Source organism: Mesocricetus auratus, unplaced genomic scaffold, assembly GCF_017639785.1.
Source record: "Mesocricetus auratus isolate SY011 unplaced genomic scaffold, BCM_Maur_2.0 Super-Scaffold_100006, whole genome shotgun sequence".
Taxonomy (NCBI): Eukaryota; Metazoa; Chordata; class Mammalia; order Rodentia; family Cricetidae; genus Mesocricetus; species Mesocricetus auratus.
The window spans coordinates 7106104-7128009 of NW_024429190.1; the positions used below are offsets into that span (position 1 = coordinate 7106104).

At 48.1% G+C, this 21906-nt stretch overlaps 1 protein-coding gene across 5 annotated transcripts; it reads right to left on the reverse strand.

Annotated features, from left to right (window-relative positions):
* Positions 1 to 791: 791 nt before the first annotated feature.
* Upp1 (uridine phosphorylase 1) lies at positions 792 to 21012 on the reverse strand. Of its 5 annotated transcripts, XM_005082952.4 has the most exons (11): positions 20757 to 21012; positions 20306 to 20390; positions 19850 to 19970; positions 19507 to 19593; positions 10658 to 10721; positions 7226 to 7343; positions 5565 to 5723; positions 4026 to 4140; positions 2049 to 2258; positions 1628 to 1774; positions 792 to 980 (listed from the first exon to the last, which is right to left on the reverse strand). In XM_005082952.4, exons 5-11 carry the CDS (start codon positions 10702 to 10704, stop codon positions 841 to 843), a joined length of 936 nt encoding a protein of 311 aa, XP_005083009.1. In that variant the 5' UTR covers positions 10705 to 10721; positions 19507 to 19593; positions 19850 to 19970; positions 20306 to 20390; positions 20757 to 21012; the 3' UTR covers positions 792 to 840. The 5 variants fall into 5 exon arrangements, with proteins under 5 accessions (XP_005083009.1, XP_040602603.1, XP_040602602.1 ...); XM_040746669.1 differs by lacking the exon at positions 19850 to 19970 and having other exon boundaries at positions 20310 to 20390; XM_040746668.1 differs by lacking the exon at positions 19850 to 19970 and having other exon boundaries at positions 20757 to 21011.
* Positions 21013 to 21906: the final 894 nt, after the last annotated feature.

The window sequence follows — 21906 nt, forward strand, 5'->3', positions numbered from 1 at the left end:
ATGTCCAGTTGGTGTCATTTCTCCTGCAGGAAGGTCTCCTTATTGTCAGCACTGGGAATGGAACGTGGGGTGCAGGAGACTGAGGCCAGGTAGTAGGAAGAATGCCCCAGCGGACAAAGTCAGTGGCCAGAGTGTGACAGAGATGAAAATTAGGAGCCAGTGTAGGCGAGAGAGGGGCTCGATCTTTCGTGGCACGTGGAAAAATTAGGTGACGTGTTTGACAGTAAGTAGATCCGAAAGCTCAACTGTGACAGCAGATGCATCTTGGTGCTGGCCAGATGCAAATGACATGCTGTTGAGTAGCCTTTCTTGCAAACCAGGCCCCAAACTGAGCATTATCCACCAGCCTTTTAATTTCTGGTCAGAAAGCTTGCACTTCCTGGATTGGACAGCAGAGGGTGGTACAGCACCGCCTGGGTCCACCATGAGTTTGGACATCAACAAGTGAGAATGGGGAAGTCACAAAAAGTATTGCCAAGTCCCACAAGAATGTGTGGTTCAGGTTCTGGGATGGTTCTCCTGCGCCCCTCTCCCTGGCAACAGGCTCCAATCAATCTTGGATCCTATCTGCAGCTATCAAGGGATACTGAATAGAAATTTTAAAATACGTAGGGAAATCTGTTTTGTGGCACAAAATCGCCAAATTTCTTACTTTTGTGACATGAAATCTGACCGCCTTTGAAATAAAAATCTGAAAGTTTCCATTCGCTTAGAATGGTCCTAAGTAGCGTGAAATGCAGCCCAACTCCATTTGTTTGTATGTAAAGTGTCCGCCAAGCCACACAATGGGATATGAAAAATAGATTTATTGGCCAGGAGTGTCGAGGCACAGGCAGAGCCTCAGGCCTTCCCCAGGCTTTTCTTGATGAAGTGGCCCACCAGCCGCTGGGGTCTCTGCTGGTACTCTACCAGCACGTCATGGGGGGTGGTGATCTGGTCTCCCTGCAGTCTGTCCAGAAGGGTGACACACACTACAGCCGCTGCGGAGAGAAAGGTCTCATCAAGGCAGGGTCAGAGGCCTCCCTTGGTCAACAAGGAGGAAGGCAGGGCCAGGGAGCTCAGTGTGCAGGCCAGGACAGGGGCTCTGTGGATGGAGTAGGGCAGCATGGAGGAAGGCACACCCTCCTGCAACTCCGGCAGTTCCCACTCTAACACACCCGGTCCCTTTCTGCCAAAGGAAATTCCAGCCTGTTCCAGGGCCCGCTCCTGGCTGTCCCAGACCATGGGGCATAGACAGCTCTGAGAGGCGGTGTTTGACTGGAAGGATGCTCAGGTCTACACAGTAAGGTGGATTAGCCCTTCAGAAAGGCAAACAGCACTGAAAGCCGAGCTCTTGGCAGGGCTGCGGCAGCTTTTCGTCTGAGCCTGATAGGCCACAACCGTCTTTGTCACCTTTCTCAGTAGTAGGGGAAATCCCTGCAAGAACACTGAGGACCCTGTGTTTTGCTGTGTGACAACCAACACCGCAGTGTCCCGGGGATGCAGGATAACACCTCGGTGGTCAAAAGCTGACCAAGGGGGACACAGGTGAGAAATGAACACGGAGGCGCTCTCCAGAGGCTCCCCTGCGATGGGCTTAGCAAATAAGACAGAGAAAGGACACCAAGGCCATCGTGTGCCTTCCTACCTCTCAGGCCACAGGCACTGCACATGGTGGCAAATAATGACGATTCCATCTCAATATTTCGGACACCTGCGGCATGGGCTGCTTGCAGATAGGCCTGTTTGTCCTTCTCTGTGTAGGAGCAGAGGGCACCATCCAGACGGCCTTGTCCTGCAGCGCACGAAGACAGGAGGGCCACAGGCACACAGTCAGAGCATACTACATTGGGCACCACGCCACACATGCCATCAAGACACGGGGATGAGGGGACCTGTCCGCCCGTCTTCAAGGGAGTGGATTGCTGCTCAGATCACTGTGACAGCCATCACAGAAATACTGCGACAGGGTTCGCAGGCCACATGCTGGTGCCCCAGAGACAGCAGCACACCATCACCGAGCAGGCTTGGGTGGGCAAGGGATCCAAACACGCGCCAATTCCTCTCACCCTCATAGAAGTCCAAGGTGCACATGGTGTTGCCCACAACCGTGGGGAACTCATTCAGGTCCGAGGAGCACTGCATCAGTTCCTGCACCAGCTGCGCGTCCAGGTTGGTGCTGCGAACCACCCGCTTTCCCAGGACAATCTGCTCAAACTCTGGCCTGAAGCACTCATCCACAGCCTGCTGGGTGATGACCACAGAGCCAGGCTCCAGACCTGAGGAAGATACAGGCATCACGGTTACACAGGGAGACAAAACAGCGCAGCAGAGAACGGCCCCACAGTCGCTTACGGAGGCGTCCCAGCGCATGCTCAAAGCCATCCATCCCTTTTCCCAGTTAGAGCTTTTCCTGACCGGGGATTTGAACAGAACCAGTGCTGAAAGCAATAAAAAGCCGAGAACAGCAGCCTCGCCAGGAGTCTCTCCATCCTTTACCAAACGTTTGTCTTCCAGGCTGGCACCAACTAGGTAGGTGACCAGGAAGATAGTTTAATCATCCCAGATATCTTTATTTTGTACATTTTCAACCAGTTACAAAAGCAGACAAAAGTACAGAAAAGCCACGTGTGCCTCAAACACAGCCTCAATCCTTTCCAACTCCTGACTAGCCTGCTTTCCTCTGCAACCAGCAACAACCATCTGTGCAGTGTGGGAGTTCAGGGTGTGCCCTCCTGGAGTAGCTGCATACTTCAAAGAACAAAACTCTATTACTCTTTTTCTGTCGGGTGTATATTTTCTTATACAATGTGACCACTATTAGGAGAGTTTGAAACTCTACCTTCCAAGGACAGTGAGTATGCTTAGACCCGGATGCCTGAATCTAAGGCTATACTGTCCCTGGAGCCCATACAAGCTTCCTATCAATGGTCTTGTGTTCCTGGTGGGAACAAGAATTGCTAGAAACCAGTTCCTACAGTGACTTTGGTTCCTTAGTGACAAAAAAGAAATTGCTTTAGAGACGCCAAGCAGTGGTATCCCATGCATTTAATCCCAGAACTCAAAGGCAGGAGGATCTCTGTGAATTCAAGGCCATCCTCGTCTACAACTCGAGTTCCAGGGCAGCCAGGGCTGTTAAACAGAGAAACCATATCTCAATAAACAAGACAAAGAAAGAAAGAAAGAAAGAAAGAAAGAAAGAAAGAAAGAAAGAAAGGAAGGAAGGAAGGAAGGAAGGAAGGAAGGAAGGAAGGAAGGAAGGAAGAAAGAAACTGAAATTGCTTTCGACCTTAATTGCTTCAGACTTTTACTTACGCTATGGTATGTTACTGCCCAACACACACACACACACACACACACACACACCTGACTGCCAAAACCCACACTAAATAAAATCCCCGCTGTGGAACAGGAAGGCTCTGGGCTGGGTGGGAGCTGTGCGAAGTGACTGACACTCTGCCCCAAAGGATGAACTAATTCATTCACTGAATTTAATGATGGATGAGTGGTCGAGGCTGGGGCACGACTCCCCCGCTCACATACATGATGAGCCCCTGTGCCGTGCCTAGGCACGGGCAGCAAGAAGGCTTCACTCAGCTATGGGCCACAGTCAGGAGCCCAAGCAGACCTTTTGTCTTTATAGCCGAAAACAGACCAGAGCACGTCAAGTCTTGGATGTTCTACAGTCTTCTCCAAAACCTCCTCTGTGCTACTTAGGCTGTCTGTGAATTCTTGTAGGTTTTTTTGTTGTTGTTTTTGGTTTTTTTTGTTTTTTTGTTTTTTTTGGTTAGCAGGTTGGTTTGGTTGTTTGGTTTTTAGCTTTTGGTTTCTTTGGGTTTTTTTTTTTTTAAGCTTTTGAGGTAATTTCTGGCCCCTTTTGTTAGTTTTGTATCCCATCCCCAATACACACTTCGATGAGAGGAGCAGACGGACAGAGAGGAAGGTCCTTGAACAATCCTGTGTATGTGTTCACGCCATGCTGGAGCCACTGCTGTTCTCTGGCCCCTCCCCCACCCACAGGGCCAGAATCAACCCTCAGTCCTCACCTATACCACCGGAAGTGCCGATGCGGATGACGGTGATGTTGGAACACCGGGCATGGTACAGCATCTTGATGAGCTCATGCAACATGATCCCAATGGAAGGGATGCCCATGCCATGCTGGAACCAGAGAGAAAGTGCTGCAGCTCAGCCCAGCCTTGTGCCTGTGTCAATGCCCACACAAGTCCCTCCAAACAGACAACACTCGGCATTTTAAGTCACCCAGAGATAACAAAGCTTCGCACGGAACAAGACTGTGAGAGAACACTCTTCTAACTTCCATTGTATTATACAGCTATAATTACTCGACTCTGGGAGCCTTCATTGCCATTCTTTTGCTACACCTAGTCCGCGAGTAAAGTGCGTCACAGTCTTGTGCATTCATCAGTTTTGGTTCTCTTCTGCTTGGAGACCTCCACAGGGGTCCTCGGGACAAAGCCCGGGTGGGAAAGGAGATTACTGTATGTTTTATGTGGTATATTTCAACCGATAAGATCATCATGGGGCAATGACGGACAGACTTCAAAACATTAGCAGAGCTGTCCTATGGCCTACCTACCTTGACCCACACAACCTGCACAGCGGGAGGAGGGAGCTGCTATTGCTAGGTAACAAGCATTTCTTTCTGATAGCTGAAGCCATGCACAAGGTCCCTTATCCATGCCAGATAAGGTTTTACCACTGCACTTCTCTCCTGCCCTCTCCAGTTTCGCAAAGCAAGATAACTGGCTGGTTCCTCAATCCCGGACAGAGACAATCTCCGCACTTCCGCCTCCTCCGCCGTCTTCTCTTTGCCTCCACCACAATGCAGCCCTTCTCCGCACATCTTTCAAAGACCCTCCCACAGTCAGATCTCCTAAGACACCTCCTCTCCCCTCCAGGGGGAGGTGCTGCCCCTATGGCAGAGTCCTGCGGCAAAGGGACCCCTTTCAGAATGTCAAACACAGGGAAATGACAAGGTGACTTTGCTATCAGGTGATTCTACAAGACTGATACGCTTGGAGGTCTAGCTGATACGCCCAGACACACATCTCAGCAGGACGGGGACCCTCTGCTGAGCTGTAGTTCTTCACTATATTACTGCCATCAAAGGAAATCAATTGATAGAAAATGATCTCTTTAGTAGGATACTGGAGATTTCTGTAATTATTTTTATTGCTTACAACCTGTGTTATAAAACAGGTTAGTCACTGTGAGTTAGGAGAGGCATGGAGACCGGGCATGTGGCTCTTCTTGTAGCCCTGGGCCAGGCAGGGAAGCCCTCCCCCACACCTGCCACCCCCACAGAGTGGACAGCTGTGCATATTTACACGTGCATCTGCTTTTGTATACAGAGGCTCTCCAGGAAGCCAAGCCTCAAGGGCTGGAGCCTAGGACTTACTCACGCCCAGATGCCAGCTGCCGAGACTTCACCATGCTCCCAGCCATTTACAGTACACAAATGTTAAGGCACCAGCTGTTCAGCTGTTCACCCAGGCAGAAGTGTGGGGCACAGGGCTTTGCAGGGCACGGAAACCAAACCCAAGTGAAAGGCAAGTACTCACGCTCACAGACAGCACAGGTCCGACTTTATACATGGCATAGCGGTCAGTGCCTGCACAGATGTTGGGATATTCTTTCCCTGGATGGTCAAGGCCCAGCTCAGCCGCCACATACCTGATGAAGGCACTCATCCGGGAAGGGCTTCCACCAACACACACGAACTGAAATAAGAGAGTGGGGACCTCATCAATGCGCTTGTCATTAGAGGTCTTCGAGTTGACTGGCAGCACTGTGGTCTTCTGAGAATTTTCTAGCAAGTTTTCAAGCCTGACTTGCACCGAGTGTATCTAAGGTGGTGATCCTGGGGAGTTTTTAGCAGCACCCAGAGCAGTCAGCTCCACACGTGCAGAGACCCAGGCTCTTGCTATCTTTGGAAAAATCAACAGCAGGCATCACACTTGGCCTTACACACCAGGTGGAAGGTAGTCTGGGGTGCTGGAAGGGAGTTTGGGATTGGATTGACCAGAGTCCTATAACTCAGTGCTAAAGAGGGCCACCAATCACTCTCTCACTTGGCCACTTGAGTGGCAAAGAATAGTGGCCCAGTAGCGGGCTGGGAATTTATAGGAAGAGAAGTAAAACCTGCACTTTGTCAAGTGTCATCTAAGAGGACATTTTATTTTGCCAAAAAATAGTAAATAGTGAAAAAGTGATTTAATGGAATCTGAAGACAAAGGGAATAAATGCATCTCTAAACATGAAAGGACATTTCCATGGCCTGCAACAAAAAATAGATTAGCGACATTGGGATAAATGGAAATTCAATAAATTAAGAAAACAAAAAAGCTGCCCACTGTTTGCTACCAAAGGTGAGTTCTACCCATAGCAGATGGGGCCCAGCTTTGGTGTTCTGAGCCCATCTTCGTTTTTCATTCATCTTTATGGAGACTAGACATTGAAGAGTCCTGTTTTAGGCCTATGGTAACTACAGCTATTGAAGAGCCCAGTTTTGGTCGTATGGTGACTACAGTTAATACAACTAACAGTAAACCAACAGATAGCTAGTAGATAGAATTCTGAATGTTATGAGCCCAAAGAACGATCGTTGCCTGAGTTGTGAGGGAGCTGACCATTGTTTTGTCACTTCATATCGCATACAGGAACTGAAGTGTCACACTCTTCCTTGAAAGGATGCAAACATACTTAGGTATCCATTAGAAACAAGTTTTAACAAGGGATTTTACAAAAATTTAGCACTGAGAACTGAACACTTACTGGAGGTGTCTTCAACAGTATCATCTATATACACATTCAACAAGCAGAGGTCATACAGGCTTTCCGTACTGACACTGCACCTCTTAGAAGTCCTTCCCTGCTTTCTACATTGTCTAGGCTGCCCCCAAGCTCCCAATGAGGTGATTCTCCTGCCTCAGTCTTTGGAGTACTGGAACTACAGACATAGGCTACCTTGTATGGCTCAGAAGTTTCTCATGCTGTTCATTCTCATATGAAAGTTCTAAGAGATGAAGTAGAGGCCAACATAGAGGTAGTTAACATTTGTTCTCTCTTTTACTTGCTAATTCCTATAAATGAAAGGTAACAATTTGCAAAAGTCTGATAAAGATAAAATGTAGTCTTGTCCCCTGTCAATCATCTGCACATAGGTTCAGCTATACCCAAGAGGAAGTTGACAGCCCATAGAATCAAAGCCTGGGCGTTTTACCTTCACATCTCCAAACATAGCAGGGAAATCATGTGTGCTAGTGCTGAGGTTGAAATGGTAGAGGACATCTTCCTTCATTGTTGCTATGTTTGGATTTGAAACTTGAACGAAGCAGTCACTGTTAGAAACAAAAAGGGAAAGGTTTATAGAACATGGGTATGCAATGTCCAGCATTAATACAAATATGTTCCAGATCCATGAGGTGTGTGAGGGACAGGAAGGGGAAGAGACAAGTGGATCATGGGGAGAAGATAACCCCACATTGCCAAGGTCCCTGCTTCCCTCTCTCCTCCCTTGTAATTCCTCTTTGCTCCTAGAGCCCTGTTTGGAGGCAATCGTCAAAACCTCAGAAGAGCCCACAAAATGATAAAGATCAGATTGATAAACCATCCAACACAAAGAATGCTAGCTTGTATCCAAGTCACCTATATTCAATACATAAACCTGACTGATTTGAAAGTAGTATGATCACTATTGGAAATACAGACAAATAGGGGAAAAAAGCCTCCTCCATTGCAGACAAAACCTTTCCAGTCTGAGCACCTATAATCGCTGCTTCATGTTTTTTTGCATGAGCTACCACTTCTCAGAACTGTGACACTAAGAGTGTCGTGAGGAGATGAAAAGATGGCCCAGCAGTTCAGAGCACTTGTTCTTGCGGAAGAACCAGTTCCAGAGAATCCACTGCCCTCCTCTGGCCTCCACAGTCACATCCATGCCTGCCGGCCAAACACACAAAGTAAACCTTCATCCTTTTTCTTAAAAAGATTGTCACGATATCACTTCCTACCATTTTGAATTTTTGTGGGCCACTCCAACATTTTGTATGTGATTCAAATTACTTTTACAGAGTAACATGCTTCTGCTCTAAAGGAAGGTTGGCAGACTTTGTTTCAGAGAAGGCCAGATGGTAAATATGGCTATGGGACACGATGCTTCTGTCAAAAGTCTGCCACCGTCTCCTGAAATCAATGGAGACAAGGAGGGCAAACACATGATGTTTTACTCCAGTGAAGTTTGATTTGCAAACACCCCATCTTGACCCTGGCTAAGCTTCCTCAGAGCCAGCCTTCAGCACAGCTGCCTCCACAGTATGCCTCCTGGTTCCCAAACAGGTGTCTCCTTGGCAGGATGAAGGCCAGGGCAGGGCCTTGAATATGGAGTGATTATGACTACCGTTCCTTCCCTTTGAGTCTGACTTTCTGCCCAGAACCAACCAGTGACACTTTCTCTTCAATCTAAGTCGTGAGAAAAATAGGAGATCACTGCAATATAGAAATACTGAGTCTCTTGGCCTACAGTGACCTGAAAATGGTGGTGTTGAGTTGAGCATGGACTTTTCCCTGAGAACTGTGCTGCCAAGCTGATGAGAGTTCCTTGTATTAAGTAAAGGCCATGATGGATTTGTGGGGATGGAACCCTGTTGTAAGCCAAGCCACCTCACAAAGGGCTGTTCCCCTCCTTCCAGAGCAAGCTCGCCTGTTCTGTTCACTAATTTGCTTTCTTTTTTGGAGAATGGACTTCACTGTATCCCAGATTGGCCTCAACTTGCTACGTAGCTTTGAACTTCTGATCGTCCTGCCCCTCCCTCCTCAGTGCTGATTTATAGGTGCATGCCACCATGCCGTCTTACGTAATGCTGGTGATGGAGGCCCCGGTGTGTGAGGCGAGCAAGCCACTCCCTCAGCTCCTATTTCTTTTTTCTTTAGACAGGTTTCATTTTTCAGCCAAAATAGCCTTGAACTCAATACACCTGCCTTGGCCTCCTGAGTGCTGGGATTACCGGCATATGCAATGACTCTGGCTATCTACATTGTGTCTTTAGAAAAAATTATATAATCAATCTAATTATAATTATCAAAATTTCCTGGAGGTTATGCTATGTCTTGTTTATTTACCACACACACACACAGAGTTGCACAAAGTTGAAAGTTAGATAGATCTGTTCTGATTGATTAATTTCATCTAGTCCCCACTGCTTTTCTTTCTGGTGCTCAGCCTCAAGGACAGACACCGAGACTGACTCCCTCTTCTCCCTTGGCCCTCTCTGCCCACTTCTACATTTCTCAAGCCCCCCTCCAGCCTATTCCCCTAGGGTGGTGTCCAGATCAAGTTAACACATGAAACTTCTAAGACTGGTTGCTATACAAATGATAAGCATAGCTTAAGACTCAGGAGAAAGTCAGAGTTCTCTCATAAAGGGAGTAGGAGGTGTGGGTAGACCACTCCAGGAACAACGATAGAGATTCACAGCACACGCGCACACACACACACACACACACACATACACACACACCAGTCATACATGCAGGGACCACTGCTCACCATGCCCCGGGCTCCCGGGCTATGAACCTTGCTTAGAAAGAGCAAGTAACCTGATCAAAGCACAGAGTGTGCCCACCTACTGACCCCATTCTCCTGGCAGATATCCTGGCTCTTTTTGAGGGGGAGGAAGCCCTTTCTCATGGGACCAAATGCAGGGCATGTGCAGTTAGACTTTCCCAGAAATCATTTTTGATCTCTAGGACAATCTGAAATTCCAACCAGCACAACACACTTTCAGGCATCTAACCATATCCTCCCTCAGGATGTGGTAGATACAGAACACAAAACAGGACAACCTTATGCTTCAAAATGACTCAACGGGACGTGATTAGGACAACGCAGCCACACAGAGAAAACTTTTTTTTTTCCTTTTTACTTGTCAGTTCCAGGAAGAGCAGAAGGAAGGAGCATAACCCTGAGAAGAGCATGATTTTAAAACTCATTCACTCTGACATGAACGTGAGCTATAAAAACAGTCTCCAACACACTGGTCAAAGGATTCAAAGTCACAAGTTGGGGACAAAAATATTTAGTCTACCTGGATCTCAATTGTATTCATTAAGCTTCCTTGTCACCCTGTTCATTTACCAAATGTTCATGGGGGGCCAACTGCTGGGGCCACACTGCAGCAGGCTGGGAGCTACGTCCTAGAGCCCCAGCAGACACTTCCTACAGCAGGCTCAAACCCCTGGGCGGGATGTGCCCGAACACATCCACACACACTGGAGTCAGCAAAGGACACAGGTGTTAGGCTCTTTAACAAAGCCTGAACAAGCACACACTTGAATTATGAAAAACTTACAAAGCAGGGAGAAAAGAAAGCATTCAAGATTCAGAAACATGACTGACTGATCCAGGAGATACACGGGTGGATTGTCTCAGAAAAAAAAGGCACGTACAGAAGGAAGCCTGAAAGACTCATATCTGAGGGACCTGCCCCCTCTTCTGAACCCACATGTGCTGACGGCTAAGGACCTGAATATTTACAAGCCCTCTGAAGCCCTCACCCCTCCCTCAGTGCTGTTAGCATCACATGCTAACACATGAAAAGAACTTTGAAAAATAAGCTTAGTAGAACTAACAGAGCCCAGTCTGGGCCGGTCTTACTTGTGATGGTTTTCGAGGTCCTTTGCTTCAGTTCCTGTAGCTGCCATCCTCACTGTAGCAGGACCTAAGGGGGGAAAACATCATACAAAACAGAATTAGCCCAAAGGGAACTAGGGTGGTGTGAGATACCAGTCATGTGGGAAGTCTGTGCAAAGAGGCAGAATTCTTCATATTTACATCCTATTCGCTATGGAAACTTACAGTGCATACGTGTGTGTGTGTGTGTGTGTGTGTGTGTGTGTGTGTGTGTGTGTGTGTGTGAAGTCCACATGGGTAGACCTCACACTTGTGCATTTTAGAATTGAAGTTCAAGTTTCCTAGTATCCCATCCCAGCAGCAGTCAGAATGTCTTTGACCCTACCCACACCCTTCCCCCTCGCCCTTCTGGAAGTCGTGAACATCCTCTTCCTGTGTAATGGAAGCAGAGGTTGCGGGGATTTGAACAGAGGTGGAGCAGCTGCTAGCTCCAGAGGACGCTGTTGAGAGGCCAAGGACTTGAAGCTGGGGTGGGCAGAGCATCAGGACGAGCCCTGGGTCACAGGCCACTCAGCAAAACTGCAGGCTGCATGGAGACATTTCCTAAAGCTGGGCTGAAAGACCCTTTTGCTGGAAAATGTATTTATAACTCCTATCCAAACACACTGCTCATTTGCAGTATAGTTTGCAAACCATTATAGTAGTTGGTTCCAGGGCAAAAACTCCCCTGTAGTTGGTGCTTGTCCCTCTTCATCTGGCTTCTTCTCACTTGGCACCAGTGACACACTTGCCCGGAAATGCCAGCTTGCTGCTGTCCAACCAAGGGAGCCAACGACGGAGTGAGCTGTGTTGTTTTTGTTGCGGTGATATTGAGGGTGAAACCCAGGCAGTTGGTACACTGAGAAGCATTGCAGGCTCCCTTACCCTGTGACACCAGCATTCCCAAGTCAAGCACAGCACAGGAAAAGAGCACTTAGGACTGGCAGGAGAGGGAACAGGACAGCTTTGCCTGGCAGTGTTGCAGGAAGCACAGAGCTGGTGGGTAGTGACAGAAGTGGTCCCTATGCAGTCCCTCAGGGCTGGCTGGATACTGGTCATAATGAGGCTTTCAAAACCTTTTTGACATTTACATTATTTTATTTTATTGGAGAGGGGCATGGGCACGCTGCGTTGTGTATGTGGCTGTCAGTCAGTGATCTTCCATGGTGTGTTTTGGAGATCAATCTTCAGGTTCAGACTCAGCAGCAACAGTGCTTACCCACTGAGCCATCCTGCTGACACCACCTATTACTTTAACGGCACAGGACACTCTGAAGTCTGCCTGGGTAAAATGATTGTAAGAGTGAAATACCCCAGGAGGCACAACAAACAGCATTGCCTCAGTTGAGGAATGTGAAACTCTGCAAATCGATGCGGTCAGCAGTTGGCACCTGGTCCCTTGCTCAGAGTCCGCAGGATTCGGGATGTGCCTGGTGTAAAAGTATCTCTGGTGTGATGGTTTGAATGAAAAAAGTCCCCTTTAGTCTCAAGCATTTGAAACCTTGATCCCTAACTTGTGGTGCTGTTGGAGGTAGCTTAGGTGCTAAGGCCCTGCCAAGATGTATATCACCACAGGCGGATTTTGAGAACCAAAGCCTCCTGCCCTGCTCTCTCTGCCTCATGTTTGCAGTTAAAGATGCAAACTGGGTTTCCTACCTATGTCTCTACAAAGGTTGTTTGCTGCCCTGTGCTCCCACCATGGTGGTCTTGACGCCTCTGGAGCTGTAAGCTCAGATAAACTCTGGTATAAGTTATCTGGGTAAAGGTGTTTTTATCACAGCAATATACCGGGTAACAAATACTGGGGGAACTCAGAGAACAAGGTGGATTGAGCATTCATACAACAAGGACATCTGTTCCACTATGTTCATAGCAGCATTATATGTAATAGCCAGAACAATTTAAGCTGGAGAGGATGTGGTGAAAGGGGAACACTCCTCCATTGCTGGTGGGAGTGCCAACTTGTTCAGCCACTTTGGAAATCAGTATGGAGATTCCTCAGAAAAATGGGAATAAACCTACCACAAGACCCAGCAACTCCACTCTTAGGCATATATCCAAAAGTTGCCCATTCACACAACAAGGATGTCTGTTCCACTATGTTCATAGCAGCATTATTTGTAATAGCCAGAACTTGGAAGCAACCTAGATGCCCCTCAACCAAAGAGTGGATAGAGAAAATTTACACAATGGAGTACTATTCAGCAGAAAAAAACAATGGAATCTTGAAATTTGCAGGCAAATGGATGGCACTAGAAGAAAACATCCTGAGTGACGTAACCCAGTCACAAAAAAGAGAAACATGGCATGCGCTCTCTCATATATGGATTTTAGACATAGATCTGGGGAGTCCCAGCCTACAATCCCATGGCCAGAGAGTCTGGGAAACAGAACCTTCATTCAGTGGCTGATGGAAGCAGAGGCAGACTCCCACAGCTAAGCACTGAGCTGAACTCAAGAAATCCAGTGACGACCAAAGGGATTAAGACTGGACTGGTTTAACCACCAGAAACAGCTGACCTGACAAGGGTTAGCCCTTGAATCCAAGACTGATGGCTGGGAATCCAGCATGGGACTGATCAAGACCCCCTGAATGTGGGTGTCAGTGAGGAGGCCTAGGTAATCTATTGAGCCTTGGGTAGTAGATCAGTATTTATCCCGGGTATACAAATGGACTTTGGGCTCCCATCCAACAATGAGAGATGCACTCTCATCCTGGACTCTTACTGGAGGGTCTAGGCCCTGCCCTGGATGAAATGACAGACTATGGACACCCCCATGGAGGGCCTCATCCTCCCTGGGGAAATGAGGGGATATTGGAGGGGTTGGTGGGAGAGCACGGGAGGAGGGGAGGGAAAGAGAGAGAGGGACCTGGAATTGACATGTGAAGCAACCTTGTTTCTAATTTAAATTTAATTTTAAAAATTAAAAAAATAAAATAAAGAAGTTGGGTAGACACAAGCCTGTGGGGTTTTTTTGAAATACAGTCTTACCTTTTGGCATATTAATAAACATGCAAACCCTTTCTCCTGTTTAATTTCTGATTTTGTGAGTGAACCATGAGGAGGCATAAGGCTAATTTCCCTTTCCTCTAGAGCATGCATGGCTGGGAAGGGATGAAGACCCAGGACATTGTAAGTCTGCATGTAGGGTGTGAGACACACCAAGCAAGCAAGGAGATGAACCCAGGGTAGACAAGAAAGGGAGCCAAGGAATGTTAAGAACACAACCAGCAGCCAATCTCTTTGAGGGAGGGAGTATTAACAAATACAGGTACTGGAAGGTAAAACCAGAGGATAATGATGGGTTCTGAATGGTCCCATATAAATCAGCCTAGGTAGTGTGAATGAAATATGCAGGGACAGTGAGGGGACCCACAGGCCAATCAGCTTTGGGCCCTTAACCTGTTACTACCTGCATTTACATCATAGTGGCCAAAATCCCTGTCTTAGGAGGAAGCGTTTATTAGCCGGTTAGCCCATGCATTCAGGAAGCAATGGGTAGCAGAGCACAGATGTTCTAAAGTAGAGCCAAGAAGCCAAGAAGCACTGCAGCTTTTCCCCTTGTGTGACTTCTGAGTTCCAAGTCAGTGCTTTGGTGCCACCCACGTCCAAGACCACATTCAAGGTGGTCTTGCCCTCAGGGATCCTCAGGTATCACCCTGGCTCGCCAACACATGTACGTGTTCACATGTAAACGTGTTCAGTGCCTCCCCAGTCTCCCAGACAATTTGCAAAACAGCCTGCAATGAAGACTACCCATTAATCACCCTGCAGAAATCGTGCCAACAACAGCTTTGCTGAAAAGTACCAGTTAGGCCATGTGGTCAGAAGAATTTACAGAAGAGGGGACACTTACAACCAAGTCAAGAGGGTGGGGTCCAAAACGACTGCTAATGACAGAGGGTGAGGTGTTGTCACTCAGGGAAAACCCATAAAATGCCCTCAGGAAGTCTCTAGAATCACTCAGGTGTCAGACAACTTGTGAACACAAAATCACAGCACTTGTTCTAAATTAAACCAAAATTTGTTAGTCCTCCCACCCCAGAATGTGAGGAGGGCGTCACACAGACAAGCAAAATGTCATTAGCCTCCCTCTAGCTTGCTAGAGATCAGTGGCACATCGTCTGTGACAACAGTTGCCCAGTTTACTTTGGAAACACACAAAGCCCACTAACACTCTAAACACATTTCAGGGTACAGCTTGGCATCAGTCTGTTTTTGTGTCTGTCCCTTCAGCTGTCTAAACTCTAGGATCAAATTCTTCCCAGATTGGCATGAGGACACATTTTTTTTTTTTTTTTTTTTGGTTTTTTGAGACAGGGTTTCTCTGTCGCTTTGGAGGCTGTCCTGGAACTCACTTTGTAGACTAGGCTGGCCTCAAACTCACAGAGATCCACCTGCCTCTGCCTCCCAAGTGCTGGGATTAAAGGCGTGCGCCACCAACGCCTGGCCCCATGAGGACACATTTGAGGAGGGTTTTCATCCCGGGACTTAACACACAGTTCCCTAGGCCTGTTGCTGGCTGGAGCAATGTACCCCAGGCTGTGCTTTATAGGTAGCTGTACCCACAGACTTAGAGAGGCCTAGAGAGAATGACAGGGGCGGGACATATATATGCAAGACAGTAACTCAGCATTTCCTGGATTATCTTACCACTCATTACCCTCAAACCTCAAAGCAAGATGCCTGAGCAGGAAGAAACATCTTTTGAAACCACACCCATGATCAAGAGACAATTAACAAACTCCAGCCCAGCAGAGCAGGATTACTGACAGCTGATTCCATTGGGCTCAGAAGGCAGCAGGCTCACCCCTGTCTGTGCTTGGGCCGGAGCTGAAGCCAGGCAGCTAGGGCTCGCTCAGATCTTTCTTATTTGTTCCTAGTCTGTCCCACCATCCCCACCATTCAAGAAAGGACTCTTGAAACAAGAAACACAAGCCCATGAGACCATACGGAAGGCATCCTCTACTACAGAAACAGAACGCCAACAGCTTAGGAACACAAGAAGCAACCAAGAAACAGACAAGAGGTGATCCGCAGACAGTTGTATCCCCTCAAGAGCATGGAGGTATCAAGGAGAAGTGTCCACAGCACATTGTAACCAGAAATGACAGACATATATGAAGAGTACAGCCCGGCAGTTTCTTTGATTTGGAAACTTCTCCTGAAGACCCACCTGTTAAGGCTTGCTCACCAGCTGTGGCACTATTGAAAGACCGTAGAAATTTGAGAAGGAAGGGTCTTGTAGGAGAAAGCTAGGCCATGAGGGATACTGGAACCCCTCAGCCTCCCCCACACCATGTTTCCTGGCCCCCATGACTCAGAACAGGCTCCTACACTATGTATCCCCACCAACATGAACTATACTACCCTAGACCGAGAGCAACACAGGACCCAATGACCACGGACAAAAAACTTCTACAACAGCAAGCCAAAATAAACCTTTTATCAACTTTAACTGTATTTATCTTGGGATTTTTTAATAGTGACAGAAAGCTGACTTACACAGTGACATAAAAATGTTGAACTGAAGACATCTGAGTTTCTGAAACCCCTTCTGCTTAAAGCAAAAGGTCGCCCAAACAACTCAACTATCCAAAGAGCCGGTAATCTGTTCTTCTAGTAAATCCATGCTGTACCCAGCCACTGTCACCAAACTAGCATATTCCCCATCTGCTTTTCGGAAGTCCCGGAGCAGGGCGGGATAGAATATATCTGTCATCCCAGCACTCGGGAGGCTGAGGCAGGAAGATTGCTCACATCTGGGGGCATTTAGAGCCCAGAATGAATTCAAGGTCAACCAGGACTACAACAAAAACAGAACAGCAAAAACAACAAACTCACTAATACCAGGCCCAAAATGTAACAGCTGAAATACATTGTTTCTCCAAAAGCACCTTTGTCTCGCCTGCTCAGAAGTCACGTGTGCTCCTGTTGCCTGGCCCCTCCCATCTCTGTTAAGATTGCAGTAAGCCCCAAATTCTAGCCACTTTCTGAACTCCTCCATTATCTGCACGAGCAGTAATCCGTCAGTCTGTCTTTTGACGTCTAATTTGCAAGTGTTGGGTGGCTGGTATACACAAGTTCTTTCTGACACTTCACCCCAACATGGATTTGAGGGCAAAGAGCAACAACAGGGATGGCAAAATGTCAGTCAAGGGATGGCGACTTCAGCAGGGGCAGTGATGACATCCTAAAGGCTGACTTCCAGCTAAGACAGTGTTGTTTCCCGTGTGTGGAGCTTGTGACAGCTCATTTGTTGAAGTAGCATGACTCAGGAACACTGAACCTGTAGGTGTGACCCTACAGGGAACCATGAGCCAGAAAAGTTGGCATTGAGAAACATGACGTCCAGAGGCCCGAACACACCCAAGAGAACTTTCTTAACTCAGGTTGTCTGACACAAAAAGCCTCTAGAATTTTCACTAACTCTTCAAGAATGGGCTCAAAGCCCAAAACACAGGGCACAGCTCCTTTCAAAAAAAAAACATTTTCGGTTGACATTTAAGGAACACAAAAGGAAACCTTGTCTCTTGCCACTTTGTCAACAGTCTGCTTGTCTCTCTCTTCCTATGCCTCCTCCCCATTGAGTCAGATTTGAGCTTAGACCTCTGGGACCTCCTGCCAGAGCATTAGCTACTTTGCACATTGGGTAACCCTTGCTCCACAACAAGCAACAGGATAGGTGGGAGTTGGGATCCACAAATGGCAGGAATCAGCAATTAGGAAAAGCCCAGGATGAAGACCAAGGTCATTATCCAAGGGAGAGAGGCTGGTCACAGCAAAGTCCACTATGAACTGGAGAGATGGTCCAGGTTAAGAATGCTTCCTAAAGCCAGGCATGGTGGCACACACCTTTAATTCTAGCAGTTTGGAAGCAGAAGCAGAGGAAGAGGGACTCTCTGAGTTCCAGGCCAGCCTGGTCTACAAAGCACATTCCAGGACAGCCAGGGCTGTTACACAGAAAAACCCTGTCTCGAAAAACAAAACATAAAACACAAAGAAAAGAAAAGAAAAGAAAAGAAAAGAAAAGAAAAGAAGGAAGGAAGGAAAGAAGGAAGAAAAAAGTTTCTATGATTCTGGAGGACCCGGGTTTAATTCCTAGCACTGATGTCAGACAACTCATAACTCCTTATAACTCTGGTTCCAGAGAATCTGATGTCTTCTTCAGGTTTCTGCGTGTGCACGTGTACACACACACCACATCCACAATGTGTATAAATAAGTAAGAATAGAATATTTTGAAAAGGTGGTTTAAGATAAAGCAGCAGGGTGCGGGAGGAGGGGAGGGAGAGGGAACTGGGATTGACATGTAAAACAAGCTATTTAAAATTAAAATAAAAAAATAAAAAATAAAAAAAGATAAAGCAGCAGCACTTGGACACTGAGTGAGGTCTGCTAAAACACAGAGTTGTTCTGAGAACAGGCCATTCCTCCAAAGCCCGACTAGCTCCTCTACTTGTGCATTTTGACCTCAGCACTTCCTCCCAATACTCACACCCCAGCTTCATCACAAAGGGAGGCACTCACCCAGCCTCCTCAAGACACCTGCAGCTGCCCCCAGCCCAGGGCTGCAGTCCACACTGCCAGGACCTGTCCCCAGCCCAGGGCTGTAGTCCATGCAGCCAGGACCTGCTGGTTTAGCGTGCCCTGAGGGACAGCACAGAACACTAAGAAGTAACCCTTCTCCTCTATGCACATCCTGGTTCCTTTACCTGCTAACAAACGAACTCATTAATGAGATTTTATATTTTAGCTTTACTGGTGATCTTTAAGATACCAAAGCTAAAGAAACAGACTATTTAGTTCAGGGTATTTTTGGAATGAAATGTATATTAAAAATCAATCTGTGTGTGTATTAGTGTAAGATGGAGAGAAGGGGAGGGGAGAGAGACTAGAAAGAAACAATTCAGTGCTTATCTGTAAGGAGAAAGAAAACCTGGAAATTAGGCTGGGCGTTGGTGGCGCACGCCTTTAATCCCAGCACTTGGGAGGCAGAGGCAGGTGGATCTCTGTGAGTTCAAGGCCAGCCTGGTCTACAGAGTTAGTTTCAGGACAGCCTCCAAAACAATACAGAGAAATCCTGTCTCAGAGAAAGAAAGAAAGAAAGAAAGAAAGAAAGAAAGAAAGAAAGAAAGAAAGAAAGAAAGAAAGAAAGAAAGAAAGGAAAGAAAACCGGAAATTTCTCTTCCTGTTATGGATATGATTTTTTTTTGCTTTAAGATGTTTGTAGTCTGTCAGAAAAAAAAGACCATTTTGACAGAAAGCCAAGGTAAAGAAAAACTAACAAATGCTTAAGAGTGCTGAAAGTATAACAGAACCAAGGATATAATGTGTGCCCCAGACTCGCATGCTGAATTAAAGATTTGTGCAGTAATGCGGGTTATGCCAAGACTAGAAGGTCCACTTGGCCTCTGAAGAAGGGAAAAAACAATAGCCAATTGGCTGAGAGGTGGGGGGTGGGTTAGCCCAAAATGCAGATGGGGCAAACTTCACAAGCTGAAAGAAACTGCAACCATGGCAAGCCCCGGAATGGCAAAGACAGCCTAAAACTCCATTCAAGGAAGTCACCATGTTTTTTAAAGGACTAGGTTACAGCGCATGAATGGAACCAATGTGTTTTTGTTTTTCAAGCCCAGACAGCACCAGCAAGGGAGACCTAGGAACTTAACGCAAGGAGAAGGGAAGGACAGAAACGGGATAGAAGAGGGAGGAGGAGAGAAAAGTGGGAGGGGATAATAACAGTATTAACAGACGTCTGATAACCCCTTCCTTTGCCTTCAAGGGAGGCACGCCTTTCTACCCCAGATTCAGTGTTCCTGGGTAACTCACTGTCAAGAGACTGGTGGTCCACGTCCAGGGAAGGCTGCCAAAGCGTCCGAGACCACCCCAGTCACCGCTGAGTCACTCCACCGAGCCCTGGAGGGAGAGAGACGTGTCGGTGAGCAGGACTGCGGAGTTCTGGGCTCACCTGCCAGCTCTGTTAGCACAGAGAAGAGCAGTACCGTGAGGTAGGTCACTCGCAAATCAGTTAGTGACATTTAATACTCCCAGCGAGAGTTTCCCGGTTGAACTGCAGCCAAACAACTCGGAGCCGATGTGTTATGAGATAACATTTGGTAAATCAATTACAAGGAAATCCATACGAGTGATCAAAATGAAACTTTGTTCCCACCTTCATGAAAAGGCAGGTGTAACGCCTCCGGTTCTTATTTTCTGGGTGGCCTGAGCTGTGCAAGGGTTCTGGTTCTCTCTTCCGGGAGAGGAACTGGACACTCTTCAAGGACCTGAGGCGTCTGTTGGCCATTCACCTGCTCATCCCTCACCTGCTTTCTCAGCTGCACTCTTACGCGTGCATCCCTCCCCTGCTCGTGCCTCACGTGCTCTCCTCCCCGCCCCCGCCCCCCGCCCCCGGCAGACTCCGGGTCCCCCGATGTGGCGCCTGCACCTTCATCTGCTGAGAGGTCACGGGCGGACACCTAGCGGAGCATCCCGAGCGAGCATCCCGGGCCCGCGCGGTGCTCGCAGAGCGCTGCGGTCCGCCCACTTTCACCGCGCTCACCCTCCCGCCCCCTGCGGGTTCTCATCTTTTACCGGGCGCCCCGAGTCCCCAGGAGTTTCCCGTCCTCACCTACACTCGGGGAGACCCGGCGAGAATCCGGCAAAGCAGACCGTCACCGCTCCGTCCCGCCCCGCCCCGCGAATGGCTCGGAAGGCTGGAGAATCGTGAGAGAGAAGCGGCGTGTCAGACCTTTTAAAGGAGGGAACCGGCCAGAAAGGAGAACCTGGATGACCGCAAACACGCCTCCCCGGACCTGTCACCCTCAGGCCCGCCCAGGGGTCACTGCCGGGCCTCGACCCCACCCGAGGGTTCAGCTGACAGCACACAGGGCCTGCTCGCCCAGACACACCCCGTCAGCACCCTCTCTGGCTCTCTTACTCTCTGCCCTGAACCCGGAAAAGTTGCTCGGAGCCTCCACCTTCTATTTCCTATGGTTTGGGGATAGCCGACAATTTTAAGTTATCCACATCCATCCCAGTGGCTCCACAGCCTCCCTTACTATGCAGGATATCAATCGTACCCAAGCTGCGATGTCACCTGTTCCATAGGCAAAGAAACGGTCTGGAAGCGGCTGCATGGCTACCCAAGGTCACCTCTAGTGCCGGGGCCCAGGTCCATCTATCTGGAAATAGTGAAGGAATGTGCCAGAGATGAATGACCGCGTGGGTGCGGTCAAGAATGCGGAGCTAGGCTGTTGTCAACTGTCTTTTCAGTATCTCGGGCCAGTTTCTATTTTGTTTTGATTTTTTTTTTTCTCCTTCCCCTCCGGGTCCTTCCCGATCCAGGGATATCCTCCATAGTTGAAGGAAGGCCAGGGGAACGCTTGCCCAGTAGGGGAAGTGACTCATTCAGTCAGTCACAGTTATCTGGCAGAAGGCACCTCTGCCCTGCCCAGCATGGTGACTCCCCACCCCCAGCTGCCACCCGGGCCTGCCAGTCCTCTCTTACAATTCCCAGCTTGGCTTCCCCAGCTAGCTGGCACTCTAGTGAGAGGACAAAAAGCTTTGAGAATTGGAGGGAGTGGGGGAGCGAATTCAGTCCAGCACAACCACTGTCTGCCTCTCAGAAGGACCTAGGTTCCTGAGAACAGACAGTAGCAGAATTGCTTATGATCCTGCCCCTGGGAAGACTAAGGTCTCTCCCATCCATTTCTAAGAATCTACAAGTGAAGCCCGACTCAAAGTACCAAAAACCAACTTCTGAGTCACGAAACTCTGCAAATGACTGAGCCTGCACACAAAATTGTATTCGCCATGTTCCGTGCCACTCTGAAACCTGTGTCAGGGAGCAAAACCAGGGCCACCTCTGCTGATCTGTGTGAGGCAGAAAACCCAGGGCCTTGGCGAATCTCCCTTAAGCATTGACGTAAGCAAAAGAGGGGGCCCATCCAAGGCCAGGCAGCACCAGAGAATGTTACTGCCCAGTAACAAAACCTGAGAGTAACTTCCAACTACATAACAGCAACCAGGGTGTGCCACCCCCCCACACACACACACACTGTAAAGATGGTGTGAGAACGGCCTGAACCTCAGAGCCAGAGGAGGAACTTTCTCCCAGGGAATGACTGTGATCCGTCCCACCACTAAATCTACATATGCACATTTACAGGCTTTTGTGTCCAATTTCCTGTTCATTGTAATTCTAGGGCTTTCTTCCCTTCCCCCCCCCCC

Coding starts and splice junctions, on each gene's coding strand:
- Upp1 (XM_040746669.1), bottom strand. CDS start 10,704: ATGGCAGCTACAGGAACTGAAGCAAAGGACCTCGAAAACCATCACAA. Junction 5,724..7,225: donor CTATGTTTGGAGATGTGAAG/GTAAAACGCCCA, acceptor CTCTTATTTCAG/TTCGTGTGTGTTGGTGGAAG. Junction 4,141..5,564: donor GACCTGTGCTGTCTGTGAGC/GTGAGTACTTGC, acceptor CTCTGGTTCCAG/CATGGCATGGGCATCCCTTC.